This window comes from Asparagus officinalis, chromosome 1 (genome assembly GCF_001876935.1).
Source record: "Asparagus officinalis chromosome 1, Aspof.V1, whole genome shotgun sequence".
Taxonomy (NCBI): Eukaryota; Viridiplantae; Streptophyta; class Magnoliopsida; order Asparagales; family Asparagaceae; genus Asparagus; species Asparagus officinalis.
The window spans coordinates 67955189-67973311 of record NC_033794.1 but is presented as its reverse complement, the minus strand read 5'-3'; the positions used below and the strand labels follow the sequence as shown (position 1 = coordinate 67973311).

The 18123-nt window shown below is 40.7% G+C and overlaps 1 protein-coding gene across 1 annotated transcript in view; it reads right to left on the bottom strand.

The window, feature by feature from the left end:
• Positions 1-18123, bottom strand: part of LOC109825655 (calcium-dependent protein kinase 1-like) — a 44231-nt gene that overhangs the window by 25763 nt on the left and 345 nt on the right. Inside the window, 5 exon segments of the mRNA XM_020392523.1 lie at positions 15645-15812; positions 15897-16012; positions 16919-17071; positions 17170-17313; positions 17671-18123. The exon segment at positions 17671-18123 is cut by the window's right edge and continues 7 nt beyond it. Coding sequence (XP_020248112.1) covers positions 15645-15812; positions 15897-16012; positions 16919-17071; positions 17170-17313; positions 17671-18123 — 1034 coding nt within the window.

Here is an 18123-nt window from a genome sequence, read left to right as displayed (position 1 = left end):
TTTTGGTGGAGCGGCATGCGTAGAGAGATTACGGAGTATGTAGCTAAGTGTTTTACCTGCCAGCAATTGAAGACAGAATATTAGAGACCGGCAGGAACCCTACAGTTTTTACCCATTCCAGAGTGAAAATAGACAGATATTTCTACGAATTTTATTATAGGACTGTCGATATCAAACAGAGGGAATGATTCTATTTGGGTGATAGTTGATCGGTTGATGAAGTCGACGCATTTCTTACCTGTGAAGACGATTTATACGGCGGAGACTTATGCGAGGATTTTCATCCGGGAGATAGTTTGTTTACAAGGAGTCCCAGAGACGATTGTATCAGATCGAGGCTCAATCTTCACATCCCATTTCTGGAGGAGTTTTTAGAATTCGTTCGGTAGCCAGTTGTCATTCAGTAGCGTCTTCCAACCTCAGACGGATGGTCAGACAGAGAGTGAACCAGGTGTTGAAAGATATGCTGCGAGCATACGTTATCGATTTTCAGCTGGGAGGACCACATTCCATTGATAGAGTTTGCCTACAATAATAGTTATCAGGTTACGATAGGTATGACATCGTATGAGGTGTTATATGGGAGGCTGTGTAAATCCCCGATTTGTTGGACAGAGCCGGAAGACAGTTTATTACTTGGTCCAGAACTTGTAAGACACACTACAGAGAATGTAGCATTGATTAGAGAACGTATTCTTGTCGCTCAGAGTCGGCAAAAGAGCTACGCAGATCAGAGACAACAACCTTTAGAATTTCAGATTGGAGATTTTGTCATGTTATAGGTATCGTCAATAAAGGACGTTCAGTGATTTGACAGACGGAGAAAACTTACCCCGAGATATGTTGGTCCATTCAAGATTGTTGAGCGTGTTGGAGCTATCTCATATAGATTAGATCTTCCAGCATCGATGTCGAGTGTATATGATGTATTTCATGTTTCGATGCTCAAGAAGCATTTGCGCGATAAGAAGCAGCCGAGGGTGATTGATACACCAAAGATTGAGATTCAGGCAGATTTGACTACCGTTGAGATCCCGGTTTGTATTCTTGCTAAAGAGGACAAAAGGCTTAGAAACAAGATAATTCATTTAGTGAAAGTCCGATGGAAACAGAAAGAAACTGAGAAAGCTTCTTGGAAGCGCAAGGAGGATATGCGTCGCAACTACCCACACATGTTTGAGCAGGTAAGATATTGATACTGATTATGCTTTATGCATTGATGATTATGTTATATGTTCAGTCACATTTATATTTAACACTAGAATGGGGATACTAACACTTAGATTCTAATCATTCGGAATATATGGTATATATATGGGGGGGTTCTTTGTTTGGATTTTTCGCCTGACGTACTAGTTTTACTTAATTAGGGGTTAAGTGGGAGCATTTGCATTTTAGATTGTTAAATATAGATAATGCTAAGATATGTTTGAGGAATTTCAGGAACGAAATTCTTTTAAGGGGGAAGAATGTAAAACCCCATAAATTTAAAAATATTATGACATATAATAATAAATATGTTATAATGTGATAAATAACATATTTATGATGTTTGGTATGCTAAGAATTAATTTGAGATCAATTTAATGTATATATACGAGTATGAGAATGAAATATGTGTGCATAGGCAAACAGACTTAGAGCAGTCAACTAACGTCCTTAGTAGTTGATTACTCTGAGCCCGGATACAGCTTCCAGAAACTTAAATATTACAAAGTAGTCGACTACTAGCCATAGTAGTCGACTAGCGGGAATTTCCAGTTTCCTGATTCCTGTTGGATTCGGATATTTTGAGGCTCGGATTCACTTGCATGTTATATATACCTCTTGTTCACGAATTTTCACATATTTTATCAGTACTTTCAAACCCTAGCAGCCACCATCTTCTCCTCATAAATCCTAGATCCAATCTAAGTGATTCCAAAAGTTTTGTGAAGCAATTTTTGGCGTGAAGGCGAGATCTTTGGCGTGTGACTTAGGATCTGGTTTAAGTTTACAATTTCAGGCTTTCAACAAGATTTTCAGGTGAGTTTCATCTATGCTAACCCTACACCCATATTTTAAATTATTTTAATGAGATTTGATTTGGTTTTATTGAGCCTAAAACCTATATACATGCATAAAAATAGTTTTTTTGTAATATATGAGATAAAGATCTGATCTTTTCGTATTTAAAAGATTATGAACGAATATTTAGTGGTAGATTAAGATCTGAAAATAATTAAACATGAGTTTTAACTGAGTTTTGATGGTTTAAACGATGTTTTGATGCTCTTGTACATGTTTAGAGTTTACATGTGAATTTTAATGTAACAATTCTTGTTCCATGTGTTAGATAAATATCAGTAGTGTTAAACCAGTTTTTAAAACGTTTTATACATGTTTTACAGTAAGCTAATTGAGTTAGAATCACAAAACACACACACGAACACAACCTACAGTAAGCAGGCTTATAACCTCTGACCGGCCGACCGGAGGTACATGGTCGGTCGACCGACCAATGTTTTTGCACATGGTGCATGTTTTTATAATATTTGTTGTTTGATCGAGGGTTCTTCTCGATCAACCCACATTGTATTATAATGTTTGTTAACCGTTTAACACCTGAGGTGTTTGTGAATATGAGATATAAATCCGCACATCGAGATACGACCACGAACACTTGAATACATGTTCTTAATTGAGTATACATGAATAATTAAGATGCATGACGCATGTTTAAGTTGATAGTGTAGGAATAATATATGATAATGCATAATTCATCAGTGGTGTATGCTAAGTGATGAGTAGTTTTCCCGCAATGAGACTGCGGTTGTACCACACTTAAGAGTTAGGCGTTTTTCCGCAATGAGATCGCGGTTGTACCATACTCGAAGATGATCGGGATTTCCGGATTGGGCTGATACGTTTATACTCCGTTGTACGATCATCTGGATGCATCATCCGGAATATGGTGATATACCTATTGTCGTAGAACAATTGAGTAAGGGCATTGATTCCACATGATATTGTAGTACCTTACAAGAGTATCGTTATTTCATATAGAGACGCATGCATATATATATGAGAAATATGGGTATGCTTGGTACCAAGCACAAATTTTGTGCTTGATAGTGATGTGTCACATCCTCATCCACTCATTACCCGTGTGAATGTGGTCCCACATTTGAATGAGTAGAGGGAGATGTGACACCTCACTATCAAGTATAATTTTTTGTGCTTTGTACCAAGCAATATATATATATATATATATATACATTTTGTAGTATTGCTCCCATGTTAGATTACCCAAGAGTAGGATACATTTCGGATACTTGGCATACATGATATAATCTATGGAGATGTTTATGTTGGATGATATTTTTCGTATGACTACGCCAACTACTCGAGGGTAGTCCGAGATTGTGACATTGGTTCATCATGATTAAGGTTGGAGTTGTAGTATTTCTGGTATGTGTTGTTTTTTATTATTATTTACAGGAGTAGAATTGATATTTAGCGATTCATAATTTGAGACATGGTATATACATGAGGGTTTTCTTGTTTGGATTATTTCGTTCGACGTACTAATTCTCGTGTTGTGGGTTTCTAAAGATCAATTTCCACTTAGTGTAGTATAGATGATTTTATATCTATATGTATTTTCTTATATACTCCTACACCTTCCTCCTGGACGCGGTGGAGATGATCTCGTTAGTACATTGACACTCGTTGTTTCTCCTCTTTTCAGGCGGCGAGTCAAGCGCACGGAGAGTCGCAGGTTGATGGAGTAGTATTTTAGCTCTCATCCATTTATTATATTTGTAGTTATTTTAGAGTTCTACAGTAGTTGTTTATTGTTCAGACATTAGCATTTGTACTTTTATTTTGTAGAGGCTGGGTGTCTTAGTGAGATTTCATTTGACTCTTGTGTTGAACATATTATATTTGTTCCAGATTCAGAATTATTTTAATCTATTTCAGTTAGGCCCTGATGATGGTTATTTATACACTCCTATGTTTATGTTGCTTATTGTACTACTTCACTATTCTCTGTATGTTTTGTACCTACACTTGTTTGCTGATTCCACTAGAAAGATAGTAACTGTGATGATGAAACATGTTGTTGTACGGTGTTGGTGCATAACAGGTTTGACATTCTTGGATTCACCTTGGACTGCAGCGTTGTGTGAACCGAGGGGCATCACATGAACTTCGCCTAATCTAAATAGGCAGCCTCGTTTGCGCGAAGCTCATCCAAATTACACTGGCGAACTTCGCCCAAGCAAGGGTCGCTCAAATCAGAATAACGATCTCCGCAGAAACGAAGTCCGCTACAAAAGTCTAAAAGGCTAACAGTAATGAGCTCCGCTTGAGAAGCGAAACTCACCACATCGAGCGCCATTAATAGCCGCTAATGAAGCTTCATCGCCAATGAGGGAAGCTCGTCGGGAAGACCATGAGTGGTCGTAAAGATCTCGCTTTTGACATCGGATCAAGTTTTTTAAATGTCTTGAGGCACTGTTTAAAGCCCGATGGTCTGAGATTAGGCTGATCCAAAGATCGTTATTATGAGTTCGAAGCTTATCCACGGTCATTTCTAACTGCGCCGGCACATATTCAACTCTTGGTCAACGAGCTCCTCAGGTGGAGCCTCTTCCTCTGGAGATGGCACGATGAGGAGATATTGATGATGAGACTTAAGGATTCTGAGAAAGCTAGGGCTTGAAAAGAAGTTAGAGTTTTGAAATCAAAGTAAAGAATGAGGCAAACAGACTTATTTATATAAACTAGCCCCGAACTTCTCTGAAGATTCTTTGCCTTGAACTTTGCCGAATATCTCGCTATCGAACTTTGCCAAAGATTCCAGTCTTGAACTGCGCCAGGAATCTCGCTCTGATTGAACTACGCTGTAATTTCAGGCATATAAACCAAGAATTTAAATTTTAAATTCTTAGGTTAAGCCTCGTCCAACCGACTTACTGAGCCTCACCTAACCGACTCACTGAGCCTCTCCTAACCGACTTGTTGAGCTTCGCCCAGACGACTATTCCCTAAGTAAGTGGACTTCGCCCCATTCAGCGGAGTATTAAGAACCTCGCCAAAATGACATAGTGAAAATTAACTAAGTCTCCAAATTGAGAAAATTCTAACTCAATTTGTTAGAGGCCCTATAGAGCGACCCTTGTCAAAATGACTTGGTGAATTTCACTAAGTCTCCAAATTAAGAAAATTCTAACAAAATTCGTGCGAGACTTCATTTGGCAAACTTTAATTCGACCCTCGCCAACATAAAGAAGTATGAGCTTCACTTCCAATACAACTCCATGCAAAGTTTAAGTTCGCTATAGAAGTAAAGTACGTAAAGATCAAGCATACAAAGATGAACAAGTTTAGAAAAACATCTCCTACTTACTCCTCCCTAGGCTCTATGCCAGGGGAAGAGAAAAGACTGTTAAACAAAAACTACCTCTGTTCCGCTAAGTGAGGCATATTAATAGGAAGAAGCACATTCTTGCATCAAAATTCGACGTCAAGCCTGAGGTAGTTACATAACGTCTAATTACGATCTAGGTTCACGTTTGTGGGACCTAGTTACTGTCGGAGTCCTCGCTCATGGAGCTCCAAGAATCCTTCTTCATCCGCCATCTCAGTCGTCGCATGGTCTTGTAAAGAGCATGACACTAGAAGGTCCACGCATCTCTATCACGGTTCAACTTATCCTAGGCGATCAATTGATTCTCGATGATTTGTTCGAGTTTCGCCTTCTCAGCCGACAGCAAATCCGCCAGATGGCAAAGTATGCGGCGTTCATCCGCTTAATTGTCCTTCACCTGGACAAGGTCCTATTGGAGCTGTTTTATTTCAGCTTTTCTGTCGAGGAGCATCTCCAATCTAAGCGATGGAGACTTAAGACATGAAAAAGAAGAAGATAGAGATGAAAGCGATGAAAATGGAAGGGAATGCTACTATTTATAGCCTCTTTCAAATCCTAACTGCCAAGAAAAATCATATTTTTTGAGATTTGATTGGACCGGACAAAGATGCTAAATTTGGGGGGAGGGTCTTGTAACGATTAAAATGTATTTTCACCCATGCCAATGATTATAAACACTTCAAATGAGTATAAAACTGAGCTCACAACAAGCTATAGGGAAGGTCGCCTAACCAAGCAAGCGAACCTCGCTAAACAGCCCATCTCGACTCAACTCGACCAAATCAAGAGAAAGTCGACTCCCAAAGCACGCCCCAGGCCGAGTCGAAAGGCATCCTAGCTTATAAACGAATTCCGTATCAAATTCAAACTTATAAACAAAATCCGCCAACCGATGAAATTCGCTCATAACCTAAATGGACCATGTCATCCACACTTTTGGCAAACCTTGCCCAAACATCTTCAGCAACGAACTTCACCCAAACATCTTTAGCGAGCTTCGCCCAAATGTCCTCAACGAGCTTCATCAAGTCAGCGAACCTAGTCTAATAGCCATTTGAGGGTTAATTTTTAAGGGATAACCATCCCCGCTATCTCATATTTTAATGGCCACTCAATCCACAATTAAAGGGTGCCATTAACTCTCTCTCTCTCTCTCTCTCTTTTAGCCTATAGGAGGAGAAATCATTCATTTTGGGCATTATCGAATGAGATCTATTGATCTAGACACACACATAGAGAGATATACTATCACACTGTTCTTTGAGGTGCTAGAGACGGTCTCTTCTCCCCACTCTCATCGTCTCCCATCGCACCGGACCCGGATATTTTTTCTTTTATTCTTACATTCTATTTTTTATCTCTGTTTGTTAGCCCAGCATCGCAGTCGTGTATTCACTACGAGGCACGAGCAACTGACAATGATGTGCTAGACTGACATAGCACCAGTCTGACATAGCACCAGTAATAGAATGCGACATAACCTTGTGCATATCCCATTAGAAGTAAAAGTACCGTATAAACTAACAATAGTACATTGCACTCTACAATTATATCAAAAGCAATAATAGAGGGGCGTCAAATTAGCACCAGGCATACTTCGCCTCGCGCATTAAATAGCCCCACATGTCCAGAGAATCCAACTTTGCTTTACTTTCTCCCCACTTAGCAAGCTCGGCTCCAGCTGAAGAGTCTTCCATAGAATTCTTAGAGAAGTTTTTGGAGTGATTTTTTAACCCTTTCTTTGCTCGTGAGGTTATAACCCGGCCTCGACCATTGCTTACTCTTATAGAGATTGACTTTACTCCTTAGTGAGAGTTAGCTATCCTTTTGTAAACTAATTATCTCCTTCGTGAGATCATAAGGCTTTCCAATAACCCATAGACTCTACTATCCCCTTCGATGAATCTATATTATTATTTTTCTCTCAAGAGGGTCCAATCGCCATTGAGAAAAATATCAACTTTATCTCTTTAAGATATTAAATTTTCAACTTGATCTTCAACCACCAACTTCCATCCGGAGCTCTTAGTGATCAAATTGTCAACATAGAACTGAATTAAGTCTCCACCTGCATATCGAGAATCCCACTAAAACAGGAGAAGGCAACTACGATGTACTCATATCAAAGAGTTGACAAGAGAAAGATGATGTCTCCCTCATTTTTTGACCGAAACCCCCTTCTCGTTATATAACCAATGTTATTGAGGTGCAATCAGGGTGTGTGCTTGAGGCACCGGGGGCTATGACATCCAGGGCGCCGATGGAGTGTCACACATCATGACATGCAGGGCGCTGCACTTCACTGAGGTGCGCACCTCAGTGCTGCAAAAGCTTCAGCCACAGGCACACTGAGGTGTTGCCTCATTGAAGTGGTGGGTTTTTTTATATTAGAGCGGGTATTTTACCCAATAACCCAAACCGCTTCACTTATTACCCTACAATTCCTAAACTCCAAACTCTACTATTCAGTTGATCCATTGACGAAAGAATTAGGGAATCGCCTCCAAGCTCTCCTTATGAAAGACTTGGCTGGATTACACCAGCAAGCGACGAGCTTCCTCTTGCAATCAAAGTTCGTCGATCATCCTCCAGTAAGCATCCTCCGCCATGCATTCTCCAGCAAGGCAAAGTTTTACCTTTTTCAATGATCTTTTAATAAATCAGTTTTTATTTTTTCTCCAGTAACTTTTTCTTTTTCTTTTTGTTTTAGTTTTGTTCTTTGACTAACAACATATCAGTTCCATTTTTAGAAATCATTTTTTTCTCTGGACTATTTTTTTAGCAATTATTCTTTCTAACACATTTATATTTTAGACTATTTCTTAACAAATGTTAGACTGTTAGGTGATTGATTTAGCTCTTTGATTAGTTTAGCTCTTTTATAGTTATATTATTAAGTTGACTGATTTGGTTGAATTAATTTGACTGTTGATTAATTTGGTTGATTTAATTTTTATATTAGTTGATGTAATTTTACGATTAGTTAATTTTGTTTGACTATTAAGTTCATTTAAGTAATTCTATAATTAAGTAGATACAATAGCATATAATCTTTTTGTTAAGAGCAAACTTAAATTAATAACTTAATATCAGGTAACTTTATTTTAGTAACTTCATTGCTTTACTTTTGTTGTGCTTTACTCTTTAGATGTATAACTATGTTCAAGTAACATTGATTGATGCGCCTCGCTTTAGTGAGGCGCGCGCATCGCATTGCGTCTTGCTGATACGGGTATATCTTCTTCCTTGCTTCGAGAGCTTAGCGATCCTCATGGAAGCTTGATGATAAATGATTCTCATTGTATCTTGAGAATAGAGACGTGGACGGAGTCGTTGAAGACGGCAAAGGCGAAGCTTACAGGAAAAACTACAGGAAACATTTTGAACTCTCAGCGATCGACCGCACTTGACGCCACGGTCGACCACGAACGTGCACAGTTCAGGGAAAGTCTCTGGACTTTTCACGGTCGATCGCGAAGAACTCGGCAGTCGACCGCCTAACCTTGTAGTCGATTTTATGTTTCGGTCGATTGTCACGGTAGACCGCGATCGGTTTTGTGGTCGACTGCGAGTCGAGCTGGGCCTGGCTTTCAGTTTCCTGTTTGCTTTAGGTTTGTGTTTTGATATATATTGAAACACGACTTTTCTAGGGTTTTTGGAACCAGATTGTATTCAGAAACGAGATTAAGGAGATTGTTCTTTGATCTAGAGAGATTGTGAGAGAGGGATTTGTAATCTATTATGTTCTCATAATCTAAAAAAGATATTTTCCTTCGTCCAACTCAATTCTTTGTGTTCTTTTGTCTTCTTCACAACTCACTCTTGATAATTTCGCAATCAAGGGTGCTCATTCAGCGACTCGTATCAAATTGATATCAGAGCGATTAAATCTTGTGAAGGTGGAATCATGTGTATGGTCCTTACTCGATCACAATACAAGAAGTTAGGCGAGATCCTTATTCTTTGGGAGGAGTTCAGAGATTAAGGAAGAAAAAAATGACTAAAGGGGATAGTTCAGCAAGACTAGATGCATTAGAGAAACAGATGGAGACAATGGGTTCGACTTTCACACAGCTCGTCAATCTTTTCGAGTGAAAGGATAAAAAAGAGGAATCTTCTTCGAAAGGCAAGAAGAAACTTGTAGAGTCCGATGGGAAAGGTGAGAAATCTGATTCTTAAGAGGCCGAAATTGTCAAGACTGTTCCGCATCAAGGGGGTAAGGGTTCTTACCAGAATTTGAAAATAGACTTCAAGGTGAAGATTTTTGTTTATGATGGGAGTATCAACGTCGAGAGGCTCGATGATTGGATCGAGCAGATGGAGACATATTTTACCCTCTACGGATATTCATCCAAGGAGAAACTCGTGTTCGCGACTTTAAAGCTTTCGGGACATGCATTGACATGGTGAAAATCCTATTGCAAGCAGGAAAGAAAGGCGGTGTCGTGAAGCAAATTTCAGGAGCTACTGAGGAAGCAGTTCTACCCGGTCGGGTTCCTTGAGGAGCGCTGGTATAAGTGGTACAGATTGCGCCAAAGATTCAACCAGACCGTTCAAGAATATACGACGGAATTCCAGTAGCAGGCGGTGGTCCTCAACATCGTGACAGATGAATATTTTATTTTTATGAAGTATATGACGGGTCTGAATGAATATATCCGAATGGGGATGAAGCTGTTCACAGTCGAGTCCATTGCAGAAGCGAGTGTGAAGACTATTGTCATTGAGGGTAGGCAAAAGAAGGGCAACGAGACGAAGGGGGACTCCAAACAAACGGGAGGCAAGTCTAGTGGCTCTCAACTTAAGGAAGAGACGAAGAAGAGTGATTCGGTGAAGGCAGGATTAACATATAATCACTGCAAACAGACATGACACGTAGCTGATCGTTGCTGGGAGAAGTACACTCATCTGAAGCCGAATGGGTTGAAAAAAAAAGAGGAGAAGAAGGCATACGTGGTAGCGTAAAGTCCAAAGTTCCTGGGATGACAGAACTCAATAGCAGTCTCAACCTTATGACGGGGAAACAGGCCACGACAGAGGACGAAGACCCGAAGGAGCAACTCTTTGTTTTGAAGTTGGAGGTCAAGACCAGCTTGGTTGATGCTATAGTGGATCCAGGGAGCCAGAAAAATTTGATATCTGAGGCTTTGGTTCAAAAGCTGAGATTGAAGACGGTCAAACATCCGAAACCCTATCCTTTATGGTGGATTCAGAAGGAGACGGGATTGAGTGTGGTCAACCAATGTACTTTCAGATTTGCACTCCACGAGTCGTATATTGACGAGGTCACATGCGACGTCGTTCCGTTGGATATTTGCCAAGTGATACTGGACAATCCTTATTTATGCGATAGGTACGCGATCTACAATTGACGGGCTCAGAAGTATACGTTCACCAAGGATGACGAGCAATTCATATTTCGTTCGGCATCTCTTCCACAGGATACGAGTTTGGTGACGGTAACACAAGCAAAGAGGCTAGTGAATACGAGCAAAAAATTAGTATTGTTATTCATTAGACCTTACGATGAGCAACTGAGTAGGGTGTGTTTGACTATCTTGAGCAAGCTTCAGGAGGGAGATCTTGACAGGTTGAAGGCCAAGTACGCGGACTTGTTTTCGAAAATCACGGAACTATCACCACGACGGGGTGTGGAGCATGAGATTATGTTGACCGACGAGAGTTCTTTGCCGAATATAAGTCTATATCGCACATCTGTATAGGAGTCTGAGGAGATCAGGAGGCAGGTTCAGGAGCTTTTGAAGACAGAAGTGATTGTGCCGAGTTGTTCACCTTACGGATCTCTAGTATTGTTGGTGCCCAAAAAGGATGGAGGCTAGCGCATATGTGTGGATTATCGGACGCTCAACAAGATAATCATCAAGAATCGCTACCCATTACCTCGGATTGATGATCTTATAGACCAGTTGGAGGGAGCGAAGTTCTTCACAAAGTCGGATTTGAAGTCTAGTTATCATCAGGTGAGGATTCGGGAGGATAACATTTGGAAGACTGCGTTCAAGACTAAGCAGGGCCTGTTCGAGTGGTTGATGATGTCGTTTGGATTGTACAACGTTCTGGCTATCTTTATGAGACTCATGAATGATTTGTTACGACCTTTATAGAGGATTTTGTGATAGTTTACATCGATGATATCTTGGTGTACAGCAGGACCTGGGAGGAGCATCTTGTTCATGTCGAGAAGGTGTTTGAAGTGCTGCAGAACGAACAGCTGAAACTCAATGAGAAGAAGTACGAATTTGGAAGGATGAGTTGGTGTATCTCGGTTTCATCGTGGGGAAGGGTCAGCGAAGGATAGATCCAAGTAAGGTGGCGGTGATCACGAAGTGACCGACACCTAGGACTTTGACGGAAGTGAGAAGCTTCATGGGAGCTTGTCAGTATTTGCGAAAATTCATTCGGTATTTTTTGACTTATGCGGAACTTTTGCATGGCCTTACGAAGGCGAAAGTTCAGTTTGAGTAGGGGAGGACGCATAAGGAAGCTTTTCAGTTATTAAAGAGGAAAATCTCGGAGACACCGATGATGGCATTGCAGAGGACCTTCAAGGTAGAAACCGACGCTTCTAGTTATGTTATGAGCGTTGTGTTGATGCGGGATGGGAAGCTGGTGGAGTACCATTCAGAGATGTTCACTGATGCTATTCAAAACTACCCCACCTAAGACAAGGAGTTTTATGCACTTTATCAGGCAATCAAGCATTGACGGGTGTATTTGTTGGGAAAGGAGGTGGTTGTGCACTCAGATCACAAGCCATTAGAATTTTTACATGCCCAGATGAAGCTACACCAGGTACGGCACATGAAGTGGATGTTTTATTTGATAGCGTTCAATATCATCATTAGGTACAAGAAGGGGACGACGAACAAGTTAGCCGATATGTTATCTTGCCCACCTGTGAGGGCTCTCTTGGTGGCGACGCGTATTTACCCATTGATTCCTTTGGAGTATGTACAGATGTACACATCCAACAGAGACTTCAGCAGTGTGTTCGAGCAGGCGAAGACTGGTCGAATGGGGAGTATGAGATTGGTGAAGATGGTTTGTTGTATCATGGGACTTCGTTTTGCATTCCGGAGGATGGCGACCGATTGCAGTGGATTCGAAAAGCACATACATTACGTGTGCAAGATCATTTTGGGATTCAGAAGACGCTTCTCAATCTACGACGCCATGTCTTTTAGCCAAAAATATTGGAGGACGTCACTAAGTATGTTGGAGAGTATAAGCTATGTTGCATATCGAAACCTGCTAATAGGAAATGGGGATTGTATCTACCATTGTCGGTACCTTCGAGACCGCGGGAGAGTATTTATATGGATTTTTTAGGAGGATTGCCGACGACCAAGCACGGACATGATTATTTGTTCGTTGTGGTGAACCGGTTCAGCAAAATGAGTGATCTGATACCTTGTAAGAATACCGTGACGGGAGCGGGTGCGGTGCAATTGTTCTTTGAGCATGTGTGGAAGCACTTTGGGTTACCGAATTCGATTATTTCGGATCGAAATAGCCGGTTTCTCGGACACTTTTGGGATTCTTTGTGGAGCTTGATGAACACTAGATTAAAGAAGGGCACGACCTTTCATCCACAAACCGACGGACAAACAGAGGTAGTTAATCGGACTATGGTACACATATTGAAGGGATATAATTCCAGGCATCCCAAGACTTGGGATGAGAGCTTACCATATCTTCAGTTTGTATTTAATCGAGCTATTCATGGATCTTCGGGGAAGTCACCGTTTGAGACTTGTTATGAGTTTTTACCTCCGAGTGCGTTCGATCTCGTGTTTTCTAGTGAAGCTACGGCCGACGGCAAGGAAGGGAGTGAAAGACAACGAGCTTAGCGATTTTTGGAGAAGATTGCATATATTCATGCCACAGTGGAAACTCAGTTGAAGAAATCACAGGCTAAGTACAAGACGAAACATGATCGACATCGAGTTTCTTGTAATTTTTGTAAAGGTGATATGGTATGGCTGAAGTTAAGTAAGTAGCGGCTAAAGGGAGAAGGGAAGAAGTTGAAGCCTATATAATATGGTTCGTTTCGAATTCTTGATCAATTTGGTGACAACGCCTTCAAGATGGATTTGCCACCTTACCTAGGCATGTATTGGGTGATCAACGCCGAATATTTGAAGTTGTTTGAACCTCCATTATTGGATGATGAAGGTGATGACAAGACGATCTTACCGCATGTTGATGATTTGTAGTTTGATAGAGAATAACCGCTCAAAGAATATTGCAATTTGGAACGGAAGGTGACTACGACGAGATGTGGGACAACGGAGTCGTTTTTGATCGGACGTCAAGGTCAGGTTTCTAGCAAAGCTAGGTGGTTCAACAGGGAAGGAGGGGCTCGCAAGTTCCCTCAGCTATAGTTCTAACTTGAACGAAACATCAAGTTCCTAATGGGGGAGCTATGATACGAGTGTATCTTCTTTGCTTCGGGAGCTTAGCGATCCTCATGGAAGCTTGAGAATAGATGATTCTCATAATATCTTGAGAATAGAGACGTGGACGAAGTCGTTGAAGCCGACAAAGGCAAATCTTACAGGAAAAACTGCAGGAAATATTTTGAACTCCCAGCGGTCGACCGCACTTGACGCCGCGGTCTACCGCACTTAACGCCACCATCGACCGCGAACGTGCACAGCTCAGGAAAAGTCTCTGGACTATTCACGGTCGACCGCGAAGAACTCGGCGGTCAACCACCAAACACTGTAGTCGATTTATGTTTCGGTTGATTGCCACGGTCGACCGCGATGGATTCTGTGGTCGACCGCGAGTCGGACTAGGCCTGGCTTTTAGTGTATTGTTCGTTTTAGGTTTGTGTTTTGATATATATTGAAACACGACTTTTCTACGGTTTTTGGAACCAGATTGTATTCAGAAACGAGATTAAAGAGATTGTTCTTTGATCTAGAGAGATTGTGAGAGAGGGATTTGTAATCTATTATTTTCTCATAATCTAGAGAAGGTATTTTCTTTCGTCCAACTCAATTCTTTGTGTGTTTTCTTTTGTCTTCTTCACAACCCACTATTGATAATTCCGCAATCAAGGGTGCTCGTTCAGCGACTCGTATCACTTGCGCATGGTGCACGTAAGGGGACTTTGCGCCCTGCATTACACCTTGCACCTCGATAACACTATGTATAATTACTTCCTATACAACCTATACAACCATATCCTTATTAGTTTTACTCTTTTGCGACTCACTACATTTAATACCATTTAGCATCGAAGCCTCGGAGAAGAGAGCATGTCATTGAGAATGAAATATTGAATATTAGTTTAGGTTTTAAATGTCTTGCTGGTAGGGGTGGCAGCTTGGCCTACTAGCCCAGAGTCACTACTGGCCTGGCTTGACTGTGGCAAGTTCTTGACATGGGCATGAGTGATCCAAGTATGATATGGAGCCCACCATCCCTTGTCACCCGTGTAGGACAAGGCCCCTACCGGTACTATTCATGTATCGACACAACATGACTGAGTGAGGGGAACAGGCTGGTTCCTGCCGCTCATTAAATTATACTAGCATCGGGTTGACACGACAAGAAAGAACAGTGTGGCTGTTCTTCACCCGTTGTGTAATGGTTACAAAAGTGTCTAGGAAACACATAGCCGAAATGATCCACATGCTCTGATTTGACTAGCAGAAGGAGCCTCACCACTAGTCCAACTTTTGATAACTGATTTACATAACTGTGTTGGCATGTCATACCCATTTCTAATGGAATGCATGCCAGAACATGTGTTCGTGCACATGTGTGTGTATATTCCTTTCTTTTTTAAGTGCTCGCTTCAAAATAGATGTATGCAGGTATCTGTGTGTATGTATGTATATAGATATTGCCATATGTGCTACTTTCAATTCATGTGCTACAGGTATGGTTTACTTATACGACAATTACATTTCTATTTTAAAATAATCACCACACTAATAGCTAGTTGTGCCCCCACCATCCTTCCCATCCTATGCGTGCATTGTGCGGTTGGGAGTAGGTGAAAGAAGATTAATTTCTGATCATGTTTGCCATGTTTTTAAATCAAAGTAAACCTTTGTTAGCATTTGAAGAACTATAATGGCTCTGCTGGTTAGTAGAACAATATTAGTTAACTGAAAATCAAAACATATATATGTCCATATAGAAAGAAAATGGAAATACAGGCAGATCGTAGGAGAAAGATTGGAGCACACACCGCTTCCATTAACTGCCTAACTTCAGATTCAGAAAGCTTGGTGCCAAGCTTTGGTAGACCAGCTTTCAGTTCTTCAAATGTGATTGTACCACTGTTATCAGTGTCCATAGATCTGAACATTTCTTTCAGACCCATGATCTCTTCTTCCGAAAGATTCTCAGCAATCACCTGCAATGAAAATTTTGATCTTCAGAACTTAGGTTACGGCTACAAGAAAAATGAGGAAGAATTTAACAGTATGCAACCAATCACCTTCAAAGCTACTTTTTTAAGCTTATTCATTGCCCTAAACTGCTTCATTCTTGTCAGCACAGCAATATCAATAGGTTTATCTGAAGCAATTCCATCTTCTCTAACCCAAGGATGATCTATCATATTATTCTAACCGTCAGAATCAGAAAATTAGAACTGAAAGTTAGAAGAAAAATAACCGCAGAGGATCTTCTGCAAATGACATTAATTGGACGCTGAAAGCAGCTATTATAGTTCTTAGAAAGTTGAATACAGTAAACCTAGCAACCAAGATAGCGTTGGAAATTCAGAATAATTGTAAGGGGGTGACACCCAATGTATCCATCCAAGCAAGAATATGCTGAACATAGAGTAGAGTTAAAAACTTGCCTACTGCGAGATCGTCTTCACAGGACCCATAAAAGCTTTGAAACAGACAAGAAAAACAACCCGGATAACTGAAATGACCTTTGAACAGAGCAATATAGGGATCTCTTAAGAGAATATACATGTGGTTAAATTGGAGAAAACTGCCAAAAACTTCTGCCTGTCATAAACATCTATCGAAATACTAAATACCAGTAAAATATTATCGAGAACTTCCAGTGACTTTTTATCTGAACAGTTTTAGACAGCAAACTAAAAAAATAAAAAAGTAAGACAAAAATTATCATCACTCTGAGAATAAACAGCACGTGTAATGCATGTCATAAAGACTTCTACCTTTTTGCTAGGAAAGGTACTTAAGTGATTTTTAATTAGTATAGTGTGGTAAAATTCAATACAAGGTAGTTAGTTATGGATATGAGAATACAGAAAGTATTAACCATCTTTAATGTCTACCACATAAAAACTATACAACTCAAGCATCACCTAACTAAGAACTTGTATTGGAAGCTTTTCCTAGAAAGCATACAAGGCAATAATCTTGTATCCTTGTCAATACAAAGATGAAAGAACTGCATGCTTATGGTCCTTAAGGAATAAATCGTTCTGAATTAAGACTGATGTATAAACAGTCTTTTAGGGGTTTTAAAACTTACTCAGAGCTTCAGAGGCAGAAAGACGCTCCTCCGGATCTTGCCGAAGCATCTTCTTCACTAATTCTTTTGCACCACTTGATATAGAAGGCCAAGGATCCGATGAAAAATCAATGTGTCCACGTAAAACAGCATCAAATATGCCCTGCTCATTCTCTGGAGAAATGGAAATTTAGCTTTTTTCTTTTAATTCCCAATGTCCTGAGGGAAGTTTACTGTCTTCATTGTTTTCTTATTAATGCTTAACAACGAACCTGCCCAGAATGGAGGAACACCAGACAGAAGGATGTAAAGTATTACACCGGCACTCCAAATATCAGACTCCGCACCATATTGCCGTTTCAATACTTCAGGTGCCACATAATATGCGCTTCCGACAAGGTCTCTGAATACTTGTCCTGTAGCACCCAAACACTTGTTTCACAGCAACAAGAAGAAAAACAATGGCTTTATTCCAAACATTTATTTCACTGTTACCCAAACTTAAAAGATTATTTCATTACCAAGTAAAGAGTAAACAGATGAAATGTTATGCATGGATCAATTTTCTAATTTTTGGAAAATGAGAGCATATTCAATGTATACTGCTGTAACTTCTATGACTTGTGATGTCTAGACCAAAAAATCTAAGCCTTTTATGATTTATTATTCATTGTAAATAAATATATAAGAAAGTGACCGTTGAAGCAATGGCTGAATTGTGCTTCCTAGGGAGAAATTATGTTACTTATTCAGAAGCAAAAAGAGAGCAGTACCTGGCTTGAAGAAGACAGAGAGGCCAAAATCAGTAGCTTTAAGGGGAGATTCGTCGGCTTGATGCAAGAAGAGGAAATTCTCGGGCTTGAGATCACGATGCATGACCCCCATGGAATGGCAGCTGTGGACGACAGTGAGGATCTCCCTGCAGAGGGCAGCAGCGGCCCTCTCAGAGTAATGTCCCTTTGCAATGATGCGATCAAAAAGCTCGCCGCCCTCGCAGAGTTCCATGATGAGATTGACGGAATGGCGATCCTCAAAGGCTCCCTTGAGTTCCACAATGTTTCTGTGACCAGTGAGGTGGTGCATGATCTGCACCTCTCGCCGGACATCGTCGACATCGTCTCGGCTCAAAAGCTTGCGGGTGGGGATGGACTTGCAAGCCAGCTTGTCCTGGCTCTGCTTGTGGATTGCAAGGTAGGTCACCCCAAACTGCCCACGCCCAAGCTCAC